The sequence below is a fragment of the Carcharhinus amblyrhynchos genome, chromosome 16 (assembly GCF_965287045.1).
Source record: "Carcharhinus amblyrhynchos chromosome 16, sCarAmb.v2.hapA, whole genome shotgun sequence".
Lineage (NCBI taxonomy): Eukaryota > Metazoa > Chordata > Chondrichthyes > Carcharhiniformes > Carcharhinidae > Carcharhinus > Carcharhinus amblyrhynchos.
Window position 1 is genome coordinate 3277548 of NC_137339.1, and position 27027 is coordinate 3304574.

The 27027-nt window shown below is 45.8% G+C and overlaps 1 protein-coding gene across 1 annotated transcript; it reads left to right on the forward strand.

Annotated features, from left to right (window-relative positions):
- The first annotated feature begins 200 nt into the window (after window positions 1-200).
- LOC145353597 (embryonic polyadenylate-binding protein-like) lies at window positions 201-27027 on the forward strand. Its single transcript, XM_080204350.1, has 15 exons — window positions 201-393; window positions 2531-2724; window positions 4790-4905; window positions 6848-6987; window positions 8776-8870; window positions 9657-9794; window positions 11279-11374; window positions 13191-13463; window positions 16358-16448; window positions 18008-18133; window positions 18918-19042; window positions 20696-20789; window positions 23374-23504; window positions 25616-25697; window positions 26836-27027. The coding sequence occupies exons 1-14, from the start codon at window positions 201-203 to the stop codon at window positions 25691-25693; spliced, it is 1890 nt and encodes a 629-aa protein (XP_080060476.1). The 3' UTR covers window positions 25694-25697; window positions 26836-27027.

The window sequence follows — 27027 nt, forward strand, 5'->3', positions numbered from 1 at the left end:
AAACATTCCAAGGTAGGATATGAACCTAAATCGGAGTTTAAGATTGTGCTGCTTTGTTGCATAATATCCAACAGCCCAATCTCTCTGCCTGCAATACGTTAAAAGGAATTTAAGATGATTCCAACTTTAAGTGATTACAAATGCTTAGCTTCCAAAAGATGACTCTTAAAATATCTTGTAGATTTGAGCAAGCACCAAAAATGAATGCATCTGGCCCCGGTTATCCGATTGCATCGCTGTACATTGGGGATCTGCACCATGATGTCACTGAGGCAATGCTCTATGAGAAGTTCTCCCCAGCTGGTCCCATCATGTCAATCCGAGTGTGTCGGGATGTGGTTACACGTCGCTCCCTGGGCTACGCTTACATCAACTTCCAGCAGCCCGCTGATGGTGAGTGGGGGATTCCGGGTTTGCCGTTTATATAACACTTGGGACTGTTTTATTATCCTATAGAGGAGCGAACGATACTTCCGGAGTTCTGTTGGAGAGAATTTAGCAACAATGCTTCCACATTTAGCTTGCAACATATAACCTCCTGTGGGAATGGTATTGGATCTGAGGTATACTAATAACCAAAGAAAGACTATGAGACAATGCACTCCAACCCTAACCACTCAGTGTGGGTTTAAAGAAAGGGTTTTCCTCCTGTCACCATTATTTATTTGTCAATCACCTTAAAGCAGTGCGCTCTAACTTTCAATCTTTCCGCCAATGGGAACGGTTTCTCTTCAGCTCTGCCTGGGTCCCTGATGATTTTGAATAGCTCCTTTGGAGACGAGGAATGGTGGTGAAGAGGTGATTTAAAGAGAGGCTTTGACATGACGGACAAAGAGTATTGAGAGAAAACAAGGGAAGAGATCTTGTCCTGGTTAACAAGCTCAATGAAGAGAGTTCATTAATCAAAGGACATTGTTATGAATCTGTGGTGAAGTTAGAGAAAACATCCTATGAAGAGGATTTTTGGCATGTGGAATATTTTGGTCTGGGGGAGTATCTGAATTAAAGATTATAGCATCATTTTGAGTAGATATGGGGCTGTAGGGAGTACAGTGGGGGGAGATTTAGGATTCTTTTTCACTTGCTTTAATAAACAGCCAGTTTACATGGATTGAGAACCGTTTAGCATATCTGAAACAGGGTAGGAATAAAATGGCACGCAGTGATAGTGGCTTTCTGCATAAATTAAACGTAATGTTTACATGTTTGTTGACAATATGAAATTTGTAAATGGTGAGGCAGATGTCAAGAGGCTTCAGGGTGATTTAGACAAGTTGAGTGAGTAGGCAAATAAATGACAGATGCAATATAATGTAGATGAGTGTGAATTTATCCAAATTGGACTGAAACAGAATAGCAAAGTATTATTTAAATGATGATAGATTGGCAGATGTTGATGTACAAAGGGATCTGGGTGCCCTTGTACACCAGTCACTGAAAGCAAGTGAGCTTGTAGGCACAGCCAGCAGGTAGGAAGATAAGTGATATGTTGGCATTCACTGCAAGAGGATGTGTGTTCAGGCCCAAGGATGTCTTGCTGCATGTCTACAGGCCCTGGTGAGACCACACCTGGAGTACTGTGTGTAGTTTTGATCTACTTATCTAAGGATATATTTGCCATAAAAGGAGTGTGGTGAAGATTCACCTGATTTGATTCCTGGGATGGCAGGATTGTTCAATGAGGGGAGATTGGGTTGACCAGGCCTACATTCACTGGTGGGTTTAGAATGGGAACTTCATTCAAACCGTGTAAAATTCTGATAGTGTTGGACGGACTGGAAGCAGGAATGGTGTGTCCTCTGGCTGGTGGATTTAGATGCTATGTGGAGATGCCGGCGTTGGACTGGGATAAACACAGTAAGAAGTCTCAAAACACCAGGTTAAAGTCCAACAGGTTGATTTGGTTGCAAAAGCCACTAGCATTCGGAGTGCTTCCTCCATCAGTTGAGTGGGAGTGACCTCATCGATCACGGGCATTCGGCCTCTGATCTTCGGGTAAGTGTTCTCCAAGGCGGCCTTCACGACACACGACAGCGCAGAGTCGCTGAGCAGAGACTGATAGCCAAGTTCCGCACACGTGAGGACCTTGGGTTCATGTCACACTATCTGTAACTCCCATGACTTGCCTGGACTTGCAAAATCTCACTAATTGTTCTGTCTGGAGACAATACACATCTCTTTGACCTGTGTTTAATGCTATCTCCACTCACTCTGTCTGTATCTTTTAAGACTTGATTACCTGTAAAGACTCGCATTCCAACCATTATTTTGTAAATTGAGTTTGTGTCTTTATGTTTGTGAGTAGAATTCCCACTCACCTGATGAGAGGGCAGCGCTCTGAAAGGATGGGGTGGGGGGGGCAGGGGAATGGGGGTGCTGAGTCGCCAGGTGGAGGGGGGACATGAGGGGGCGGGGGAGATAAGGGAAGGGTGCTGAGTCGCGGGGGGGGTTGGTGAAGGTGCTGAGTCACGGGGGGGCTGAAGAGGGTGTTTTGGCGGTAGTGAGGGTCTATTCTCTCCTGTTCCTGCAGCTGAGCGTGCCTTGGACACGATGAATTTTGAGGTGATTAAGGGACGTCCTGTCCGTATTATGTGGTCCCAGCGCGATCCGTCTCTCCGCAAGTCCGGAGTGGGAAATATCTTCATCAAAAACCTGGATGAATCTATTGATAACAAAGCTTTGTACGACACATTCTCAGCTTTTGGAAACATCCTGTCCTGTAAGGTAAGAATGCCGGTATTCCGGGAATCCCAGGTGGTGTTTACCCTGTTCCTCCCAGCCTCGGACATTGATTCTTCACCATGATAGAGATTTGCATTTCTGTAGCACCTTTTGTGCCCTTAGGATGTCCCAGTATTTTACAAGTCAGTGAAGGACATTTGGAGTGTAGTTGTAATTTGAAAATGCAGTAACCAGTTTGTGCACAGTAAGATCCCACAGATGTCAACGTTACGATGCCCAGTTAATCTGGGGCATTGTCAGGATTGTGTGCTCAGGGCTCTGGAGTAGGGACTGAAGCCCGCAGTCTGCTAACTCGGGAGGGGTCACTCCCTCCTCCTGAGTCACAGCTCGTAGGGTCACATTTGTCAATAGAAACTGTCCAGAAATGTAGCTATGGTGACACGTGATCCAAAATTTTGCAGAAAACGGTTTAACACAAGTAAATGTAATTTGTTTGTGACAGTGTTCAGTGACAAGGAGGGTAAAGCAACTACAATGATCAACACACGCACATACACACCAGCTCGCCATTTCCCACTGATCACTCGAACATTAAGTAGAGTTGTAGAGGTTTACAGCATGGAAACGGACCCTTCAGCCCAGCTTGTCCGTGCTGCCCTTTATCTAACACTAAGCTAGTACCAATTGCCCACATTTGGCCCATATCCCTCTGTACCCTTCTTACCCATGTAACTGTCTAAATTTTGATTTATTGTTGCGTGTTAACATACAGTGAAAAATATTGTTTCTTGCGTGCTATACAGACAAAGCATACTCTTCATAGAGAAGAAAAGGAGACAGTGCAGAATGTAGTGTTACAGTCATAGCTAGGGTGTAGAGAAAGATCAACTTAATGCAAGGAAGGTCCATTCAAAAGTCTGACAGCAGCAGGGAAGAAGCTGTTCTTGAGTCGGTCGGTACGTGACCTCAGACTTCTGTATTTTTTTCCCAAAGGAAGAAGGTGGAAGAGAGAATGTCCGGGGTGTGTGAGGTCCTTAATTATGCTGGTTGCTTTGCTGAGGCAGTGGGAAGTGTAGACAGAGTCAATGGATGGGAGGCTGGTTTGTGTGATGGATTGGGCTACATTCACAATCTTTTGTAGTTCTTTGTGGTCTTGGGCAGAGCAAATGATTTTTAAAAGACAAAATTGTACTCACCTCTAATACTACCTCTGGCAACTTGTTCCAGACACTCACCACCCTGGGTGAAAAATTATCTCTCTGGGCCATTTCGTATCTCTCCCCCTCATCTTAAACCTATGCTGTCTAATTTTTAGACTCCCCTCCTTTTGGGAAAGGTAATGACCTATCTAGCTGATCTGTGCCCCTCATTATTTTATAGACCTCTATAAGATCACCCCTCAGCCTCCTACGCTCCAGAGGAAAAAGCCCCAATCTCTCCAGCCTCTCCTTTTATAACTCAATCCATCAAGTCCTGGTAACATCCTAGTAAATTTTTTCTGTGCTCAATCTTGTTTCGATACTAGTACAAAGCCTCTGAATCGGAGTATTGCGATCACAGGCTTTCGTGAATGAATGACTTCATTGTGGTCAGACATGCAATTAGCTGCTTGGTCACTTCCTCATCAGCTGACAATTAGGAGAAGAGTGATTGGGACGTACGACCTGGTTCAGCTGGGAAGCCGGGTGCGGTCACTAACCTGGTGGGGAAATGGGGGCCGAGGGATTAACCCTTTCACCTTTTGACGGTCAGTAAATCTCGAGTCTTGGAACTGGTGATTGGAAACCTTCCGCTGGAATTGATTTGAGCCAATCCGGGCAAAGCGCTCACCAGAGAAGAGCCCAAACTCTCGTTGGGGTGGGGGGGGGGGGTTGTGGAGAGAATGGGGGATTGGTGTTTTGGGGGGTGGTATTGCAGGTTTTGGGGATGTAGGTGGGATTGAAAAGTTTGCCACATTCTGCCACATTGGAGTCTGGGTGTTGGCAGAGGGCAGGTTGTTGGCACAGACAGTACTGGACAAATGTGGAGCCGGGGGGGGCGGGGGTGAGTCACCAAAAGCTACACCGTGCTTTCTCATTTATAAAATCCATGATGTTCCTGTCTGCAGGTTGTCAGTGATGAGAGCGGGTCAAAAGGATACGGTTTTGTCCACTTTGAAACACGAGAGGCAGCCAACCGAGCGATTGAAACGATGAATGGGATGTTACTCAATGATCGCAAAGTGTGAGCACTCCCTGGGAATGGGATGGGGATCCGGCCACGGGGTTGGGGGTGGGGAGGGAACGGTCTCTGCCCTGAGAAGGGGGCTGGGGAGGTGGGAATCCACCCCAAAGGAGGGCGGGGGAGAATCCACTAATTTTTAAATGTAGAATGCCACAACTTGTTGTGTGAGACCCAGCCAGTAATCTCATAACACCAGGTTAAAGTCCAACAGGTCTGTTTGGAAGTACAAGCTTTCAGAGCCTCGAGGTGAGTGATGAAGGTGCTACCAAATAAACGGTTGGACTTTAACCTGGTGTTATGAGGCTCCTTGTGCCTGCCCCGGTATCTCCACATCCGTGTGACCCAGGCAGTGCAGTGGTGATGGTAACGCCATTCTTACTATCCTCGGCAGTGTTAAGCTTGCAGAGATGTTGAGAATGAGCCAACACATTGATTATAATCACATGTAAATATTCCTGAATTTGCATTGTTACGGTCCTGTTGGTTTTTTTTGTATTTTTCCCCATAGCAACAACAGGTCAGAGCGAGAGACGTGTGTGTGTGTGTGTGTGTGTGTGTGTGTGTGTGTGTTTGTGTGTTTGGGGTACAGACACCCATTCCAATTAATTCCACCCCAAAAGATTGCCTTGTCTGAGCTGTTCTCCACTCCACACTGAACTGTGATGTGTTTTCACATCGTTTCCCATTGCCAACCATTCTGTTGTTTGATGTTTAATTTCTGAATGAGGCCACTCTGTGTAAAATAACCCTCAGCGTCAGAGATATTTCAGTCTGGTTATTGGGCAGTAATGCCCCTCCCACACAGTGCCATGTGTGCCCCCTGCTGGTAATGCTGCCAATGGACAGTTAGACTTGAGGGAAAATCGGATCGGGTGCTAATTAAAACGTGGCAGCGCATCTTCACACAGCAAGATCCCACAAACTGGGACATTATGTCCAGATACACTCAGTGCTGTTTGGCTGAATGTTGACCAAGGCAATGGGTTCTGGGTCTTTGTGTCTTCCCCCATCCCTTGAGTTAGTGGGACACAATGGCCTGATGGTATTATCACTAGACTATTAATCCACAAACTCAGCAAATGTTCTGGAGACCCGGGTTTGAATCCCACCATAGCAGAAGGTGAAATTTGAATTCAATAAAAAAATCCAGAATTAAGACTCTACTGATGACCATGAAACCATTGTCAATTGTCGGGAAAAACCCATCCAGTTCACTAATGTCCTTTACGGAAGGAGATCAGCCACCCTTACTGGCTTACATTTGACTCCAGAGCCACAGTAATATGGTTGTCTCTCAATTACCCTCTGAAATGGCTGAGCGAGACACTCCGTGTGAAGGCAGTTAGGACTGGGCAGTCCAACGCCGGCACATCAGTAAATGCTGGCCAGCCAGCGATGCCTATGTCCCATCAATGAATAAAAGAGAAACACTAGATGAAGTTGTGTGCTCCCCACAAGGAACCTTAAGTCAATTTAACTGCAGCTCGGCTGTTTCTGAGCTCGGTGTCCAGAACAGGTCTCCAATAAACCACCTCTTCCCAGCTACAGAGACTGGGACCGCTCGGATTGCCTGCTGCATCTCCATCGTGGTAAAGCCTTTTCCGAGCTTGCGTCAGCTTCTGATGGATGTTCCAGTCGCTGTTCTTTGTCAGATTCACTTGTGTTCAGAGAGCAGACATGAGCTCTCTCTTCATGTGTCTTCCTGTAACTTGTTTGGAAGACTTTCTTTGATGCAGCTAATGGATAGAGACAGGTGTCGGGTCCAATAATGTGAGAATCTCTAAGGTGCAGCAGGAACTAAAATTGAAATGTAACCCCTCTGGGTTGTTACTTCAATCAGACAGATATTTGCTAACCGCTTGAGTGAAAGATTTATTTTTGATCTGTTTTCCTTTCCACTGTTTGCAAATGACTAATTTTGGAAGTTTGTGTTTGTAAAAAGATTTGTCGGACATTTCAAGTCCCACAAAGAGCGCGAGGCTGAGTTTGGGAGTAAGGTTCTAGAATACACCAACATCTACATCAAGAACTTTGGAGAAGACATGAACAACACCAGGCTACGGGAAATCTTCAATGCGTTTGGTTAGTTTTGTGTTCATTTTGCAAACCACAAAAATTGCTCGTGATGTTTGGCAACTGTTTGTGGTGTTAACCCCAGCAGTTAACTGGGTGACCTTTGCCCTTTGCCCTTCTTGAGGCAGGGAACTGGGAGATGGATGGTTTCAATCAGAGTCCAGTTGCTTGTTTGTATAACGCCTTGGGAATTACAGGAGCAACTGAGCCACTTGAGATATTTGGTCAAAGATGTAGGACTTAAGAGTCTTCAAGGGGGAAGGTGAAGTGGAGAGGTTTAGGGAAGGAATTTCAGAGCTTGGGGCCCAGGCAACTGGGAGCATGGCCACCCATGTTGGAGCGCTCAAAATCAGGGATGCGCTAGAGACTGGAATTGGAGAAACGCTGATACGTTGGGAGGTTATGGATGTGGAGATTGTGATGGGGAGTATTGCGGTGTTGGGAGGTTGCAGGTGTGGAGACTGTGATGGGGAGTATTCGGGTATTGGAGACATTTGAAATTGAGGATGAGAATTTAAAATTCAAGATGTTATTTGACTCGGATGATGTGGGCTAGTGAGTCTGGATCCACATTTTGCAGAGTGTGGCAGAGTTGTCCTTTATTCTGAGTTTTATTAAGTTCCCATCACGCTCCCACACTCAAATCCACCCCAACCTCCCTGCTGTCTCAGCTAGCTAATCAGTAACAGAAGTGGTGCTGGAGTTGGACGGGGCTCTGGGTGGAGCCAGGCTGAGATACTTGTGCTCAGTCCTGAACACTGGACTTTAGGAAGGATAAATTAGCCGTGGAGGAGGTGGGGGGGGTAGACTAACCAGAATGGTGTCAGGGTAAAGTGTTAAATTGAGGAGAAATTGTAGCTTGTAATGTCTTGAAGGTTTAAAGGGTGATTGAAGTGAGGGTTTTGAGATGATTAGAAGTATTGCTGGGTTAAGATGGATTGATAGAGAGGAACTGTTACCTCTGGGTGATGGGAGGAGGAGAAAGAGGGGAGGGGGGGAAGCAGATAGAGGAGTTTGTGCTCAGCACTGAATGTTGAGCTTTGTTCCCTTTGCCAGTTGACTTGGTTTCAAAATGGTGACACAGAACTGGGAAGAGTGTGATTGCCCTCGCCTTACTCCCTTCCCCCACCTCCATTTTAACACATTCTGTGGAGCATATTGTGTCCCAATGCTTCATCCTAATGCTCACTCTGGCCTATAAAATCCCATTCCACCTCTACAAAAACATAAATAGGAGCAGAGAATGGCCCCTCAAGCCTGCTGTGCCATTCAGTACTGTCATGGTGGATCTTCCATCTCCACCTTCTCACACTAACCACTTTCCATAATTCCCTCAATATCCCAAATCTCTGCATTGAACATTCTCTGTATCTCAGCATCCACAGCTTTCTTGAGGTAGAGAATTTCAAAATCCACACCCTCTTCAACAAGAAACGAGTGTTTCACTCTGGCCCAGTTGTCTGACTCTTAATTCTTACATTGTGATCTTCTATTCCAGGCTGCCCCCTCAGCCAAACTGTGGGGGAGCAGGAATTTTACAACCAGGCCTGCCCCCCACCCCCCCCCCCCCCACCCCTCCCATCAAAGCGTTTTGATGAAGGGAAGAGGTTTACGGACAGAATTCCGGAGACTGGGCCCTTGGGCACTGAAAGACATTGTCACCAATGGTGTATCGAAGGGAAGGGGGGTGAGGAGTGAGGGTTAAATCAGTCTCTGCATGTTTAGATCTTCTTGTATTGGACGGCCAAGAACATCAGTCAGCCTTCAAGATCCTTTTTCCCCTTTTTCCTTTATAAGGAACAACGCTGAGTGTTCGGGTAATGACGGATGAACGAGGTCGCTCCAGGGGATTTGGCTTCGTCAACTTTGAAAAGCACGAAGACGCTCGCAAGGTGAGAGTTTAATTGGATGTTTCCCAGGAACATCCGAGTGCTTCATAACGTCACCACTGACCAGGGCCCAGTACAAAACTAGAGTTAACTGAGGGTAGACAGTGACTGCTTCTATATGAAGCACAAAGACTCGTAAATTGTTTTAAATGGAAATCAGTAAGAAGAAAGTGTCAGAGAAACTTGGCGGGTCCGGCAGCATCTGTGCGGAGAGAAACATTCAATGTTTTAGCTCCATTTATAACTCTTCAGATTGTCTGCTGCAATTGGTGAGTAATTTTACAGCACAGGAGGACACTCAGCCCATCTTGCTGCTACTGGCTCTTTGATCGAACACTCCAATCCCACAACCCTGAATATTCCCCCCTTTCAAAATGATCAGATTTCCTTTTGAAAGTCACCATTGAATCTGCATTCCAGCTCACCATTTGCTGACTCAGATTTTTAAAGATTTCCTCCCTTGCCTTGGATTCTTTTGCCTCCCGGTCTCTGGTGCCTAACCGGCCTCCCGGTCTCTGGTGCCTAACCGGCCTCCCGGTCTCTGGTGCCTAACCGGCCTCCCGGTCTCTGGTGCCTAACCGGCCTCCCGGTCTCTGGTGCCTAACCGGCCTCCCGGTCTCACAGCTGGAATGGGGCTTGTCCATTGGCTGGTTGTGTGAAACAAGTTAGACGTTGGCCCGTTTTCCCCCATCGCTGAGCTTGTCTGTGTAGAGACGTTGGTGTCTGGTGGTAAATCACCCTGTCCCGGTCTAGTTAACCTCCAGAGTCTGTCTGTGTCTTGTATTTTAGGCAGTGTCTGAAATGAACGGGAAAGAGATTAACAGCCGGGTTGTTTATGTTGGTCGTGCTCAGAAGAAGATGGAACGACAGGGAGAGCTGAAACGCAAGTTTGAGTTAATGAAGCAAGAGCGAATCAGTCGTTATCAGGTCAGCAAATCATCCGCCTGGGCTCTGTGGCTAAATGGATTTGCCAGCAGGGTAACGGTGACTGCTGACTACACTTTCTCCTGTAGAATAGGACCATACAGAGCCACAGAATGGGGACCATTTGCTTCAAGAACAGCTTCTTCCCTGCTGCCGTCAGACTTTTGAATGGACCTACCTCACTAAGTTGATCTTTCTCTACACCCTCGCTGTGACTGTAACACCACATTCTGCACCCTCTCCTTTCCTTCTCTATGAGCAGTATGCTTTCTGTATTGTGTGCAAGAACCAATACTTTTCACTGTATACTGATACATGTGACAATAATAAATGAAGATTTTAAAAAAAATCAATCTAAAAAATCATCATGACTGCCAGCTTCTTTTTGAAGAACTTTCCCATTGGTCCATTGCTCGCTCACTCTTCCCTCTAAACCCTGTAACATATTTCCTTATCAAGTATCTGTCCAACTCCCTTTTTAACATTACTAGTGAATCACAGAATCGTTACAGTACAAAAGGAGGCCATTCAGCCCATCAAGTCTGCACTGGCTCTCTGAAAGAGTGTTCTATCCAGTCCCATTCCCTATCTTATCCCTGTAATCTTGCACATTCTCTTTTTAGATAGCAATCCAATTTCATTTCACTGCGATCGAACCTGCTTCCTCTCAGGAAGCTCATTCCAGATTCCAACCCCTCTGGGTTTTTAAAAAAAACTCTTCATCCCGTCACTTTTACTCCTTTTATCAATTATTTGGAATCTCTGCTCACTAGCCCTCGATTCCCTCTTGAACCTGCTTCTGCAGCCCTTCCAGGCAGAATGTTCCAGATCCTAACCTGTGATGTTTAAAACCTCGGTCTTCCTCTCACTGCTCTCCACCTCTTGCCAATCTCTGTCCTGTTTCCCTGGCCCTCCTGTTACGCCCAGTAGAAGCAGTGATTTTATTGGCCTGTTATCCTGTCCTCGGCAGCGATTCTGTGCGATCCGTTTTGTGCTTTTTCCCAGTGTCTGTACATCCAACACATTTACAGCACAAAATACTGCAGATACTGGTAATCCTCGGGAGGTCTGGCATGGCCAGTGGAGAGGGCAACACTAACTTGGCAGCAATGGCTTGTTTCTGACACAATATCGCATTCTTCAGTTCTGACAAAAGGTCAATGACCCAAAACTCTTGTTTCGGTGTTCCCTGATGTGCTGAGTTTTTCTAGCTTGCGCTTTCTCTCTATTCTTCTCTCTCTATCTCTAGATCCTCTGCAGTGTTGATGAAATGTAGCTGTTTGCTAATTAAATTCAACAATATTATAACTTGTCAATTGATTTTATTTCTCACTCAATACTCTTGAGGGTCTCTCTCTCTCCTTGTCGTTAACTTGTACACAGTCTGAAGCTATTGGAAATGAGGGTGAGAATGCAGTCAGTCTGATCCCACTTTCCTGCCTCCCACTTTTTTGTCTCCAACTGTCCTGTCTGTTCTTGGCTTCCAGGGAGTGAATCTGTATGTGAAGAATCTGGACGATGGAATTGATGATGAATGTTTGAGGAAGGAATTCTCTCCGTATGGAACCATCACCAGCGCCAAGGTAGGAATCGTCCCTTTCCCACAGGCTCAAAGGGAGATGGAACCCTCACCATTAGTGATTGGGATTAGCTTGGAGAGGAGCTGAAGATGGTTTTTGGATTGAACCCAATGGGAGGATTGAGGAATTAAATTGTCTTTTTAAAGAGAAATCTTGACTATGAAGTATTCTTTTAAAAAAAGTGATTTTATTTCGGGTTTTGCCCAGGGTCTGGTGATCTAATCACTCTGATACTAAACTAACATCCCACAACGCACCCGCTTCCATCTCACATTTGGAACACGGAGCAGCTAGAACCATAGAATCTCTACAGAAAGAGGCCATTCAGCCCATCAGGCCTGCACCAACTCTGAACGAGTATCCCTCCCCCCACCCCAACTCCCACACCTGTGACCCTGCACGTTTAGCATGGTCAATCCACCTAACCAGTACATCTGGGAACTGGAGCACCCAGAGAATAACCCATACAGACACAGGGACAGAGCTCACTTCCTTAAAGATAATTTTCAGGATCTGGGCAGTGCTGACAATCTCTGCAATCCCATTGTTAAAGTCCCTGTGCTCGGAGTGGAGTGGGCAAACCCAGATCCCAACCTCCTCGCTGGCTCCAAAACCCACAGACGGTGACCCAAACCGGGAATTGAACCTGGATGTGCTGCTTAGGTGCATTGGCCGTGCTAATTTCTCCTTCAGTGTACCTGAACGGGTGCTGGAGTGTAGTGACAAGAGGATTTTCACAGTAACTTCATTGCAGTGTTAATATACGCCTATTTGTGACACTAAGAGATAATTTTATAATATTGTTTAAAAGTTTAATGAGGGACACAGATCAGCTAGATAGCCGATATCTTTTCCCAAAGGTAGGGGAGTTTAAAACTACAGGGAGTAGGTTTAAGATGAGAGGGGAGAGATACAGAGACAATTTTTTCATTGAGGGTGGTGAGTTTCTGGGATGATCTGTCAGAGGTAGTAGTATAGGCAGGTATAATTTTGTCTTTTTTAAAAGCGTTTATAACCTGACTCACCTGATGAAGGGGCAGTGCTCCGAAAGCTCATACTACCAAATGAACCTGTTAGACTTTAACCTGGTGTTGAGATTTCTTACTGTGCCCAGCCCAGTCTAACACCAGCAATTCCACATAAAAAGCATTTACAGTTACATGGGTGAGATGGGGATAGAGGGATGTGGGCTATTGGGACTAGCTTAGTGTCCTTTTTAAATAATAAAAAGGACAGCATGGACAATTTGGGCCAAAGAGCTTGTTCCCACACCGTAAACCTCTAGGATTCTGGTTATAATGCTATTGCTGTTAAAGGATATTTGCACTTTTTCATCTGTAAATGGGTAATTAATATGCTAATTAATGAATGTGGAGACTGGGGGTGCAATGCAACCACCATGGAACAGTACAAATCAGCCAATTCTGAAGAATTTCAGCTAGTACCGTGTCTGATTTATCTGGAGTGGCACGGTAGTAGTGGTTAGCGCTGCTGCCTCTCGGCACCAGGGACCCAGGTTCAATTCCTGGCTTGGGTCACTGTCTGTGCAGAGTTTGCGCGTTCTCTCTGTGTCTGTGTGGGTTTCCTCCCACAGTCTGAAAGACATGCTGGTTAGGGTGCATTGACCCGTACAGGTGCTGGAGTGTGGCGGCTAGGGGAATTTCACAGTAACTTCATTGCAGCGTTAATGTAAGCCTTACTTGTGACTAATAAATAAACTTTGATTTTTTTTGCCACACTTAGTGTTCCAGCTTTGTGTGGGAGCGGGAGCCATTCTGTTCCTGTGTTCTCTTTAACTTGCCGCTCTGTTCTGTTGAAGGTTATGACCGAGGGGGGTCACAGCAAAGGTTTTGGTTTTGTCTGTTTCTCCTCGCCAGAGGAAGCTACCAAAGCGGTCACCGAGATGAACGGACGCATCGTCAGCACCAAACCTCTGTACGTGGCTTTAGCCCAACGCAAGGAGGAACGGAAAGCCCACCTGACCAATCAGTACATGCAGCGCCTGGCAACCATGCGCGCTTTACCCAATCCCCTGCTGGGCTCCTTCCAGCACCTGGCACACTCTGGGTACTTCATGCCAACTGTGCCACAGGTAAGTGGGGCAGAGATGTGCTGCTGCCTAATGCCGACATTCTGAAATATTGCAATACCCTTTGTTGTCGCAGTGGTTACGTTAATAATCCGGAGATGGTAAATCCCACCATTGCAGTTAGAATGTATCAAATAGTTGGAGATGAAAGATGATCAGTAAAAGTGACCTTATTGTTGGATTGGTATAAAAATCCAACTCCTCCTTGCACTGAATTATTTTTGGGAAGCCTGTGTTACTCGGTCTGGGATCTACGTGACTCCAGTCCCACAACAATATGTTTGACTTTCCTGGCCCTCCAATTGGTCGCTCGGTTGTATCAAGCCGGCTGCCATTGGATAAAGAAGGTTGTTTGTCTCCTCGGGGCCTTAGGGCTAAGGTCAGCCATCAGCTGGAACCTGAGATCAGGTCTGATACCTTTCCTTGTCACAGTTTGGATCTTGTTGCTTCTCTTGTGGGGGCCGTGAATTGGGTTTAGTTTGAATTTGGGTTTTGGAGCCAGTGAGGAGATTTGCCTGCTCCAGTCTGAGCATCGGAATTGCCAGCACTGCCCACCTCCTGACAATTAACCTTAAGGTGAACTCTCTTCCCCACCTGTCCCCAACCTGCTGTTGAGCATGTTTTAATGATTTGTGACATAAATCACCATTTGGTTGCCAGCCAACTTGATTCACTGCACTCCACTTGGTATCGGGAAATGGTTGATGCTGCAAACGCAATGATAACATTCCGGCAATAACACTGAAGACTCGTGTTCCAGAACTTGCTGCTCCCCTGGCCAAGCTCCTCCAGTACGGTTACAATACTGGCATCTACTCAACAATGTGGAAAACTTCCCAGGTGTGTCCTGTACACACGAAGCAGGACAAATCCAACCCGGCCAATTACTGCCCGATCAGTTTACTCTCGATCATCAGTAAAGTGATGGAAGGGGTCATTGACAGCACCATCAAGCAGCACCTGCTCAGTGACGCCCAGATTGGGTTTCGACAGGGTCACTCAGCCCCTGACCTCATTACAGCCTTGGCTGCCATCTTCTTATCCCAACTCTGTCCTCTACCGGTTAGCCAATCCTCTATCCACGCTGATATACTACCCAAACACCATGGGCTTTATTAAATAACCTTTTGTGCAATAGGTTATCTCACATCTTTGTCCACAATCTACAAGGCACAAGTCAGGAGTGTTACTGAATACTCCCCACTTGTCTGGAAGAGTGCAGCTCCAACAACACTCAAATCTCAACACCACCCAGGACAAAGCACTCTGACATTCCATCCAGAGCGACAACATTCACTCTCTCCTCCACTAACACAGTGACGGGTGTGTACCAACTACAAGGTGCGCTGCAGGAACTCACCAAGGCTCCTTAGGCAGCACCTTCCAAACCCATGACTACCACCATCCAGAAGGACAAGAACAGCAGATACCTGGGAACGCCACCAACTGGAAGTTCCCCTCTAAGTCACTCACCATCCTGACTTGAAAATGTATCACCATTCCTTTGCTGTCACTGGGTCAAAATCCTGGAATTCCCTCCCTAACAGCACAGTGGGTGTACCTACACCATACAGAATGCAGCGGGTCAAGAAAACCACTCAATGGGCAATAAATACTGGCCTTGCCAACAAGACCCCCACCCCTCAAGAATGTGTATTAATAAAGTAAGGAGCAGTGTTTGAGTGACGGGCCCCAGAATTGTACAATGTTTCTGACAAGTGATATTTCCCTGATCTGTTTGTAATCTGATTCCTGCCAATCTGGTGATGTGGAGATGAAGGGGGGGGTGCTTGCAGGAACAGAAATGGAACCTTATTGGTTATATTTTGCTAAATGGATCCATGGATTTGCTCTTGGAACTAAATATTCCCGTTCCTGGAAAAACCTTGATTAAAGTTAGGGAGAGTAAGAAGTCTCTGAACACCAGGTTAAAGTCCAACAGGTTTATTTGGAATCATGAGCTTTTGGAGCACTGCTCCTTCCTCAGGTAACTCACTCACTCTGAAAGCTCGTGATTCCAAATAAACCTATTGGACTTTAACCTGGTGTTGAGATTTCTTACTGTGACCATCCCAGTCCAACACCGGCATCTCCACATCAAATTTAGGGATGGCAATTTAAATGTGCACTTTGTCCTTATCTTCCTCAACCTCCCCTTCAGTCTCTGAGACTGTGTACAATCCAATGTCTCCCCTCTTGCCTAGACTAGTAAAGCTTCCTCCACTGGACCCTGCTCACCATCTATCCAATCTGCAATCTGTTTCCCATTCCAAAGTCTACTCACGACCATCTTCAGAATATCTCCCATTTCCCCCACACTCTGCTACTGTCTGCTAATAACTCTCACCCATGCCGTCTGTCACCTCCAGACTGAAATCAATTGTTCTCCTGTCCTACACCCTCTAACTCATCCCAAACTCTGCAGCTGGATACCAAGCAGATCTGAATCCCACTCCCCGGGATCAGATTCATTCTTTATTCTGCCAGTGTCTGAAATTTGAACTCTTGGCCATTGTTTAAATCCACCCATCCTCACCAACACCTCCTCCACCCCTCCACCCCACCACCACCCCCCCCCCCACTCCCTGCAGAACTCCTCAATCCCTCAATATTCCAAATGCAGTTCCACTGAAATTATCCCTCTAACTTTTCCTTCCTCCTCCTCCTGCCTCCTGGTGTTATATCCACATCAGCTGTTAATGTTATTCCCATCCTGGATGGTGTATCTGATTTTGCTCGGAATTCCAGGTTTTTCCCAGCCTCTGGTTTAGGGAAGGTGGAGGCAATCCTGTTTTATCTCAGCAATTAAAGTAAAAGCTTGTGTTTTCCCTGCTCCGATCGAAGCGCTGGGTTAATTTTGGTGGGTTAAGGATTGCTAAGTGTTTTGGTCTCTGCAGGTTCAAAATCGAACTGCATATTATGCCACCTCTCCAGTGACCCCGATCCGACCATCCCAGCGCTGGACAGGGCAACCCATGAGGCCTCCCAGTAAGTGAAGGTTTAATCTCCAAGTATTTATTCAGAAGACCGATTTCATCTGGTCAATTGTTGGGAGAAAATAAAAGACTAAGATTGTCCAGAAACCATTTGGTGTGCTCACGTTCTCAGGAGCTCATTCTAGTCCAACCTCCAACTGAGCATTAGAGGGCAGCCTTCACCACAAAACAGCTGAATAGTTTGTCCTGATCTCAGTGTAACTAACCTCCTGGGTGAAATGAAGATTTCTGTTTTGTGGTTTTGATTGAATTGCTTTTTAAAATTATTTTTTGATCCTTCTCTACAAGCTATCTCACTATTAACATCCAGTGCTACCTAGTAACCACAGCCCAACTGTTGTGTGGGCACGTTGTTACTCAACTCCTCACCCCATCAAACACACTTAACTACCTACTTTGGCTCAGTGATTAGCACTGCTGCCTCACAGCGCCAGGGACCTGGTTCGATTCCTGGCTTGGGTCACTGTCTGTGCAGAGTTTGCACATTCTCCCTGTGTCTGTGTGGGTTTCCTCCCTTGGTTAAGTTAATTGGCCATGCTAAATCGTCCATTGTATCCTGGGATGTGTAGGTTAGGGGGATTAGCTGGGTTGTGGGGATAGGGTTTGGGGTAGGATTGTTGTCAGTGCAGACTCAATGGGCTGAAAGGCCTCCTGTACTGCAGGGGTTCTATGATTTCTACCTCCAGTGGGGGTGAGGGGAATGAGGTACAAGGTGTCACTAATCCACTTCCAACAAACATGAGCAAACCCATTGTTTGGAGAATGTTCTTTTAGCTTGGAGAAACTGGAAGATGGAGATGTCGCAGGGATTGAGCTGGGAGAGATGCTGAACTCATTCAGTTGGGTCATAGCGAACATCAAGAATGGTGCCTGCAGTTTCCCCACCTTGTGCTGAGTCTTGCGGTGGGAGGCGGTGAAATTGAGGGCTGGAAACCGGCTGGAATCTGGGATCTTCCTTCTGCATTTGTCCAGAAGGCGGCTAAGAGGGGATCTTATAGAAACATATAAGATGATTAGAGGTTTAGATAGGGTGGATGGTGATAGCCTGTTTCCTCGGATGGAGAAATCTAGCACGAGGGGACATGGCTTTAAATTAAGGGGGGGTAGTTATAGGACGGATGTCAGGGGCAGGTTCTTTACCCAGAGGGTGGTGAGGGACTGGAATGCCCTGCCTGCTGCAGTTGTAAATGCGCCTAGTTTGGGGGCGTTTAAGAGATTGGTGGATAGGTTTATGGACGAAAAGGGATTGGTTTAGGTTAGTGGGTCAATGTTTTTTTTTAAAATAAGACTGGTCGGCGCAACATTGTGGGCCGAAGGGCCTGTTCCGCGCTGTAATGTTCTATGTTCTATGTTCTATTTAGGGGTTATAGGAATGGCAGATCGATGGCGGGGAGAGGGTGAGATTTGTCTGTGACTCTGCTGGATGCGTGGCAGTGTTGATTTGTATTTTGGATGGGGAAAAGTCATTGGGCTGGTTTGTGTTCCTAAACTGGGTGTGTGTGTGTGTGTCTGTACACGTGCACGTTTCCTATTTTCTTTTGCTGTTTTCAGCCCCCTACCAGAACATCATCCCCTCAATGAGAGGGACAGCTCCCAGAAGAATGGCCACAAACATCAGCACAGTGAGACAAGCATCTACACAAGTCCCCCAACCCCCCTCCAACACACAGAGAGTCGGTGAGTAATCGCCAGAGTTCGCCAGTCATTAGGGAATCTCCGGGGAGGGAGACGGGTGGGTTGAGAAGAAATCTGATACTTTGGCTGTGTCCTTACGTGCGGCCTCATTCCAGCTTCTGGAGTTTCCATTGCTCTGCCATTGGCTGTCTTTAGCTTTGGGGTTTCCCACGCTGAACCCCAACCCTTTTTGTATTTTGAAGTGATTGGTTTTAATTTTTTTTACAAACAGCTGACGCAGAAGCAATCAAATAATTATTTGGCCTTTTGATGACCATCTTCAATGTCACACAAGTTCCATCTTTAAAATGATTTTGTCACCCAGAAGATTAACAATATTATTCACCCCACAAATACCCCTGTTACTGGAATCTGAAGCAATTAGCCTGGCGTTGTGAATATATTATCTCCTGGATGTAGCAAGGTTGGCATTATTACTTGAGATGAGGGTGATGCTTTAGCGTGTAACTAAGACTCAACTCTGTTATGGGACTGGAGTCACCTATATGATGGGGCTGGTAAGAAGAGCAAGTTCCCCTCCCTAAAGGGACATTAGTGAACCACTGGTGTTTGTGTCTCTGGTTTTAGAGAACTGAATACTATGCAGTCAAAGTCTGCCTTTTCTGGATTGTTAACGAGTTCTCTGGATTATTTGTTCTTCAACTTTGGTTCCTGGTTAATGAGATTTGATTTAATGCCGGAACCCAATGTCGTTCAAAGGAGTTTTTTATGATTGAATGAAGTTAACAAAGTCCGTGTGCATTTTAACCCTTTGCTCATCTTCTAGCTACTATAGGAACTCAGACCGCCGGCCCACGTACTGTCCTCTCGGGACCCATGGTGCGGGTTCTCCCACAGTATAAGTACACATCTGGAGTCTGCAACACTCAGCACCCTCCCAACACACAGCAGGTACTGACCAGCAAGACACTGGTTTACCTTTGTGCAAAATGTTTCAGAACTATGGTAACCTGTGTCAAAAATCACGGGCCATTAAGTTGGAGAAGATTTCATTGGGGTTTGTTCAAACGTTTCTCCATTCACCCCATTTTTATTTTGTGGTAATTAATAGGAGTGTTTTTGTTTTTGCATCTTTGATGTTTTGTGCACTAACTGTTGCAATGAAGCAGATTCATTCTTTTAACCTCCTTGAGGCACGACTGTTACAATAGTAACTCACCCAGCCTTCTCTCTCCAGCCTCCATAGGGCAGGTTTGCTGATGTTAGACATCTCCCTTTTACACAACGAGTCTTGCACCATCTGCCCCCTGCTCAAGTTGAGGGTAGAGGGGCTGATCTGCTTAAAATGTTGATGGGGTTCAGTAAGGGGGTCGCTCCAGAAACCATGTTCTCTGCCAGATGAAAGGAGAACATTGGAATTTGAACCAGCCTATTGAGGTGTAATATCAGGAAGGAATTCTCACAGCAATAGGGACCAGATCAGAAACCCTAAGATATATTATGAAGTTAGCCTAGACACTAACTTCTTTTGATTTTGGCATTACGGTGAGCATAAGGTATAACAACGAACTAGCATAAATTTTACCAGTTGAAATACTGAAACACAACAAAGTATAATTCTATCTCTATGGTTTGAATTTAAGCAATATCCCCATAGATATAATCCCTTTCTTCAGAACTAATTAGCACCAAAGACAGGTATGTTTCAATTAACCCACTCAGAAGCTTTCAGTAAAACAAATTTTATTTTTAAGGAAAGAACTGATTAACACAAAAAACAGATGCTTGTGTGGATATTAGATTTCCAGACTTTATTCCCTCTGGACAAATACAGAAAGACCTCTATCATCTGACTCCCATACAGCAGTTTCCAGAGAAGAATATATCCTCAAACAGCAGAACTTCAGAGAAAGAGACTAATTTTTCTGGCAGGTCCCAGTCTCCAATCTTCAGACAGAGAAAGAGCCACTCCTCTATCCAGCTCCAAAACAGCAACTGAACGGTGTTTCTTTGTGAGCTTAGTCCCACCCAGTGACCTGACCTTCCCTGTCAAAACCTAATGAAGTCCCACCCAAAAATCCCAGGGGAAAACACTCAAATAACAACTCTGCATTAATCCAGATTAAAACAAACATTTTAGCAATTGTGATCAATTATGCTGCTGCAGTAACAACGGGCTACCAGATCCAGACAAAACAGCATTGATAATAAAACTAACTGCTGAAACAATCCTGCACAAGAAACATGACCCAAATACATTTCTTTAAAAGCACAGTGTTGTCACAGTAGAAATGTGGAACATTCTCTTTCCTTCTATTTACTCCCCCACCACCCATCCACCCAACCTGAGAGCTATGGGTGTTGGGGGACAATTGGAGCTTTCAGGACTGAGATTTATCCATGGTTGAGGGTGTTCAGGATATGAAACAAAGACAGATAAATGGTTACAAATCTTGTTCTTGATCTGAGGGGCATGCCAGCCCGGAGCAGCTGTGCGTGACTTTGCTGTGAGATGTTGAGTTTCTTCCCTGCGGCAGGTTTGGGAAGTTTGTGTGTGTTTTGAGGGCATTTGCTGATATGTATCTTTTATGGTGATATTTCCAGATGTCTGAGCCAGCTGTTAATGTTCATGGTCAGATGCCACTCACACCCTCCATGTTGGCTGCAGCACTGCCACAGGAACAGAAGCAGATGCTGGGTACGTGTTTGAGACTTGGTAACGCTGCTAATCCTGACACTGAACCAATGGTTGTGCTTTAACTTTCCAGAATTCCTCCAACCCATTCCTTGTTTCCTTCATCAGAGCTCTGCCTTCAGCTAGCTGGGTCCCAACCCCTGGAATTCCTTCCAATCTCCTCCCCTTAAACATCTCAATCCACCTCCAAATCCAAACTTTCAGACATCCCCTCCTAATATCGCCTTGGTATCAATTTGTCTGATTTAGGTGTCTGTGAAGTAGCTTGGGATGTTTTACCCTGGCACTATATCAATGCAAGTTATAGGGGTGCCTATCAGAGGAGAGTGAGCAATGTTTAAAATCCAGTTCCGGCTCCCCTGGTGACCATGATTTGTTGAGATGAGGTTTTTCTGGAAACAAACGGCCCAATATTACCCCACAGAGCTCCCTGCCAGCATGTTCAAACTGCCTTCCCCTCTCTTTCCATCAGCCCCTCCCACAGACCCATAGAAAAGTTACAGCACAGAAAGGAGGCCATTCGGCCCATGTTGAGTAACCTGACCCAAAGATACCCAGGTGCCCAAACACGTGATCTGAGGAATTTCCCACAGCGCATGATGAGAGCACCTATCTCTGGCTTTTAGTTATTTTGCTAAATACTGACTCATGTTCACCAGTCAGTATTTAGCAAAATTTCTAAGGTTATAAGGTTCCCATTTTAGGAAGGCGTTTGATAAGGTTCCCCGTGATAGGCTCATGAAGAAGACAGGATAAGTAACTGGCTGTCTCACAGAAGACAGAGGGTGGTGGTGGAAGGAAAATTTTCAGACTGGAGGCCAGTTACCAGTGGTGAACCACAGGGATCAGTGCTGGGTCCTCTGCTATTTGTGATTTTTATCATTGACTTGGAAGAGGGGGCTGAAGGGTGGGTTAGTAAATTTGCTGACGACACCAAGATTGGTGGAGTAGTGGATGAGGTGGAGGGCTCTTGCAGGCTGCAAAGAGACATTGATAGGATGCAGAGCTGGGCTGAAAAGTGGCAGATGGAATTTAACCCTGATAAGTGTGAGGTGATTCATTTTGGTAGGACAAACTCGAATGCAGATTAGAGAGTCAACGACAGAGTTCTAAGGAATGTGGAGGAAAAGAGAGATTTTGGGGTTCATATCCACAGATCTCTGAAGGTTGCCACTCAAGTGGATAGAGCTGTGAAGAAGGCTTATAGAATGTTAGTGTTTATTAACAGAGGGTTTGAGTTTAAGAGCTGGGGGGTTATGCTGCAACTATATCGGACATTGGTGAGACCACATTTGGAATATTGTGTTCAGTTCTGGTCACCTCACTATAAGAAAGATGTGGAAGCATTGGAGAGAGTGCAGAGGAGATTTACCAGGATGCTGCCTACTTTGGAGGGTAGGTCTTATGAGGAAAGGTTGAGGGAGCTGGGGCTTTTCTCTTTAGAGCGGAGGAGGATGAGAGGCGACTTAATAGAGGTTTATAAGATGATGAGGGGGATTGATAGATTGGACGTGCAGAGACTATTTCCTCGGGTGGATGTAGCTGTTACTGGGGGCATAACTATAAGGTTCATGGTGGGAGATATAGGAGGGATGCCCGAGGGAGATTCTTTACACAGTGAGTGGTTGTGGTGTGGAATAGACTGCCTGCTGTGATAGTGGAGTCGGACACTTTAGGAACTTTCAAGCGGTTATTGGATAGGCACATGGAGCACTCCAGAATAATAGGGAGTGGGATGGTTTGATCTTGGTTTTGGACATAGCTCGGCACAACATTGAGGGCTGAAGGGCCTGTACTGTGCTGTAATGTTCTACGTGACAGCAGCCATGACAGAATAGAGACCTCGACACCTTTCAACAGGAAGATGGTGCCGATTTCTTCCATTAGTCCCAGTCACAAACGTTTAATTCTCTTTTAAGCACGTTTATGATGGGAGTTGGGGGATGCAGGGTGCAGGAAGGGGAAAACTCTCACGGAAATATCCAAATCTCGCTTCAGAGATTCAATAGCAGCTCTGGGCAATTTTCAAATGTTTGAGGTTTATTTGTCTCAGTTTTGAGGCCATTCCTTTTTTTAAATTTAGATGAAGATTGCCCCTTTGTTCAGTCCCTGTACAGTTCATGTCTTGTCTTACTCAGAGGCTGCCTCTCCAATGTACAGATACAGTAACATCGTTCACTGTACACAGTAGCTGCCCACAAACCTTCTCATTGCTGGAACTTATCACATTGGCTCCCACTGAAAACATATTAATTGTTTGTGAAGTTTTTGCAGGAATATAACCCTGTGAATGATGGAATCTGTATAGAGTGAGGTCCCATTAGATATTCTTCCCAAAGTCTGAACTCCAGTCTTCCAAATATTGGATTTTCCCCTCGGTGTAACTTTCAGTTGACTTCATTGGTTTAGAATGGTCTCTGATTACTTTAAAATCCTGAATAAATTTCTAAATATTAGCCTTTTTGATGAAAGTGATATTTAAAACAGTGACTGTGGTCATTAAGACCAGAACAGAATACTCTGATTGGGGAGAACCTCACTGGTCGGTACCTGAGGAAGATTCACAGATGATTTCTCTCCTGTCCAGGTGAGCGCCTGTATCCGTTGATTCAAGGCATGCAGCCGATGCTGGCGGGAAAAATCACCGGAATGTTGCTGGAGATTGATAACTCGGAGCTCCTGCACATGTTGGAATCTCAGGAATCGCTTCGCTCCAAGGTAGGGTTTTCACTGGTGTGGTGGGTGTGGAGAGGCTGGGTGAATGTTACTGGCGGGGGCACTGGGTGGCATTATAGACATTCTGGAGTCGATCCAATCACTCGGTTCTTGTCTCTGCATTGGCACAGATGCTGCTTTTGTTCAATGTTCACCAATTCCACAATTTAATGACAGATGGCTCTGGGTTTTTCAACAAACTTTTTTTTGTAACATTCCTTTTTAGAAATGACTTGAATCATATAATCCCTACAGTGCAGAAGGAGGCCATTCAGCCCATCGAGTCTGCACTGACCACAATCCCACCCAGCCTCTGTTCTTGTCACCTCACGCATTTATCCAGCGATTTCCCTCTGACACACTTTTAGCATGGCCAATCAACCTAACCCGCACATCTTTGCACTGTGGGAGGAACCTGGAGGAAACCCACTCGGAAACAGAGAATGTGCAAACTCCACAGACAGTGACCCAAGGCTGGAATTGAACATGGATCCCTGGCGCTGAGATGCAGCAGTGCTAACCACTGTGCCACAATGCCAACTAATTTAAGTTGTCACGGTTGTACGAGGGCAGAAAATAATAACTGCTTTAATAGAGGAATATTCCTTTTCCCGTTTCAGTTGGGTTCCTCTGCTTTCTCTGGACTTCCCACATTCCACAGTAACAGCTCGGCAACTTCAGAAGTCTCCATTTATTAAAAATGTTCCTGTTTGTTCTGAGCTCCGGCTCAGATCATCGGCAGGTTCCTGGATGGGATTGCTGCTTCCCTGCCAGTGTACACCACCAACTGTGGATGCCGGACCTGATGGAAATGCTCAGGTTGTGAGTTCAGGCTCAGCTCCACAGACTGGGGGAAAGCTGCACTATTGGAGAAATCCTGTAATGGATGTAAACCATTTCAACCCCTTTTATTTCGGAGCCAAGTCCTGGCCAATATTGACTATCCTACAAACATCTTAATTTGTCCGGCTGATCAATTCTTGCAGAGTCATTAACCATTTCAAGGACTATAAAACAGTTGGTATTTATTTATTTTGCCAATAATACTACATTCCAGAAACTGGACAAAATGACATTGGGCAGATGATCAATAACTTGGTCAAAGGAGGGTAAAGAGAGGCAGAGGGGTTTGGGGAAGGTATTCCCAAGCTTGGGTCCAAGGTACTGCTGCCAATTTGGGAATAATTAAAATGGCAGGATGCTCAGTGGGTGGAATTGGAGGAGCTGAGATTGTGTTTTTGTGAGACTGAAGGGGAGGGATTTGAAAACCAGGATGAAAATGATAATGATGACATTGTTTGAGATCCCACGACAGGACAGTGAGAACTAGGGGGTGATGGGTGAATGAGATTTGGTACCAGTTGGGTCAGTCAGCAGAGTTTTGGATGACCTCATTCCTGCGGATGTCATGAATTTTTATAGAACGGCACGGGAACCTCAGTCTTTATCCTTCCTGAGATGTCATTCCTCACAATCTGCTGTCAGCTGTGCCTCAGCAGCTAGCAGTCTCCTTGAGTCAGATGGTTGTGTTCAAGTCCCACTCCAGGATCTTGAGAGCACGCAAATAGGCTGATGCTCCCAGCGCAGTACTGAGGGACAGCTGCACTGTCAGAGATTGTGCTTCAGATGAGATGTTAAACTGAAGCTCTAGCTGTCCCTTGGGTGGATGTAGAAGATCTTGTGGCATTGGTTCAAAGTAGAACAGATGACTTTTGTCTAGTGTGCTAACTAATTATTCCTCGACCAAGACTGTTGTTTGTGGGATCTTGCTGTGTAGAAATTGACTGCCTCACTTCTCTCCATTGACTGGACAACTTTCAGTGGCTAAAGAACACTGAGATGTCTGGGTTGTTAGTTCTTGTATTCCACCTGGGCCTTGTATGTTTCTACACAATTCAGGAGAGGTCATTGACGAATGGTGGAGAGCAGGAACTTCCTATACCATCCGTCCATCAGTGTGAGGGAAGGGATAATCAGATGTTAGATGCCCATGCAGCTAAACCAGTACGAGACCTGGAATAAAAAGGGCCTTGGGACTATGCATTGCTTCTGTCTGCCACGCACCATGCCAGGCTTCTCGCTTTGCAAATCTGTTATGTTTTGGGTTCTTCCAGGTCGAGGAAGCTGTTGCTGTGTTTCAAGCTCACCAAGCTAAAGATACAGTGCAGAAAAAGGGGAACACAGCTGCCTGACCAGGTGATGTCTGCAGGTTGTTGCAGTGGGAAGGCACATGAGATTTCTGGCTGTGCTTCCAGCACTAGATAACATTGAATTAGCAGTGCAGAAACTTGCCATCCAGCTGATCTACACCTGTGTTCACGTTCCATCTTGAACCTGCCTTCCTCTTCCTCTTCCTCTTCCTCCTCCTCCTGCCTCATCCTTCCATTGTCCCTAAATGGCACCAGACCCTCAGTCTTCGTCCTCCTTGAGGTTTCACTCCTCACAATCTGCTGTGCCTTGGTGGCTAGCAGGGTCCTCAGATGGTTGGGTGTTCAAGTCCCACTCCCAGGTCTTGAGAGCACCCAAATAGGCTGATGCTCCAGTGCAGTACTGAGGGAGTGCTACACTGTCAGAGGTGCTGTGTTTCTGATGTAGTACTAGGGGAGTGCTGGTGTATTTAGCTGGTCTCTCTCCCACCCCTGCACCCCCCAGCCCCCCCTCCACAATTTTCCATATGCTCAACCACACTCTCTGGGTTCAAGATGTTTCTCCTGAAATAGCTTATGGCTATATTTCCGACCCCTAGTTTTGGACTTGCTCACAAGGGGGAAATTATCTTTTCTACATTGGCCACGTTGAAACACTTTGTAATCTGATTTATTCTGCCTTTTTACATCAGCCCTTAGTCTTCATTTTTTCTGGGTAAATTATTCCCAGCCTATTCAGTCTTTCCTGACCGGAATAACCTTTTCAGTTCTGGTATCATCCCAGTAATCTCTGTGCCTTTCCTACTTGCTTCTCTTGCCCTCTTTTAATTTTGTAATGTGGAGACCAAATCAGAATATAACTATAAAAGTTGTCAGATTGTTGTTTAAAAACCCAACAGGTTCACTAATGTCCTTCAGGGAAGGAAACCTGCTGTCCTTGCCTGATCTAGTTCTATGTGACTCCAGTCCCATGTTACATGATTGGCCCAAAGATCTTCAGAGTCAATAGATGCAGCTGGATCAGCATGTTCCATATCCAGAGAACAAAGCCAAAAGCACAAGATGGTGATTTGGGGTGGCGGGGAGGTGTTGAGGTGGGGTTTCTGGGTTAACTCCCGTACTTGCGGGAGATGGTTTGCTAACACAAGTACAGGTGTGGTTAATTAATGAGTTTCCATTTCTTGCAGGAGGGTCTTGAATAACTACAAGGAAACTGCTTCAGGAAGAGAAGCTACTTGGTCTGATGGTTTGAAGTTTAGGTGGGGAATAAAATGGATGTGGGCTGGACATGAAGGTTCTGCTCACAATACTGATTGGCTGTGTGGTGACTGTCCTCTAGTTTGTCCTGTTTGGTGTGGCGTTGCTTGCTTCATGCCTTA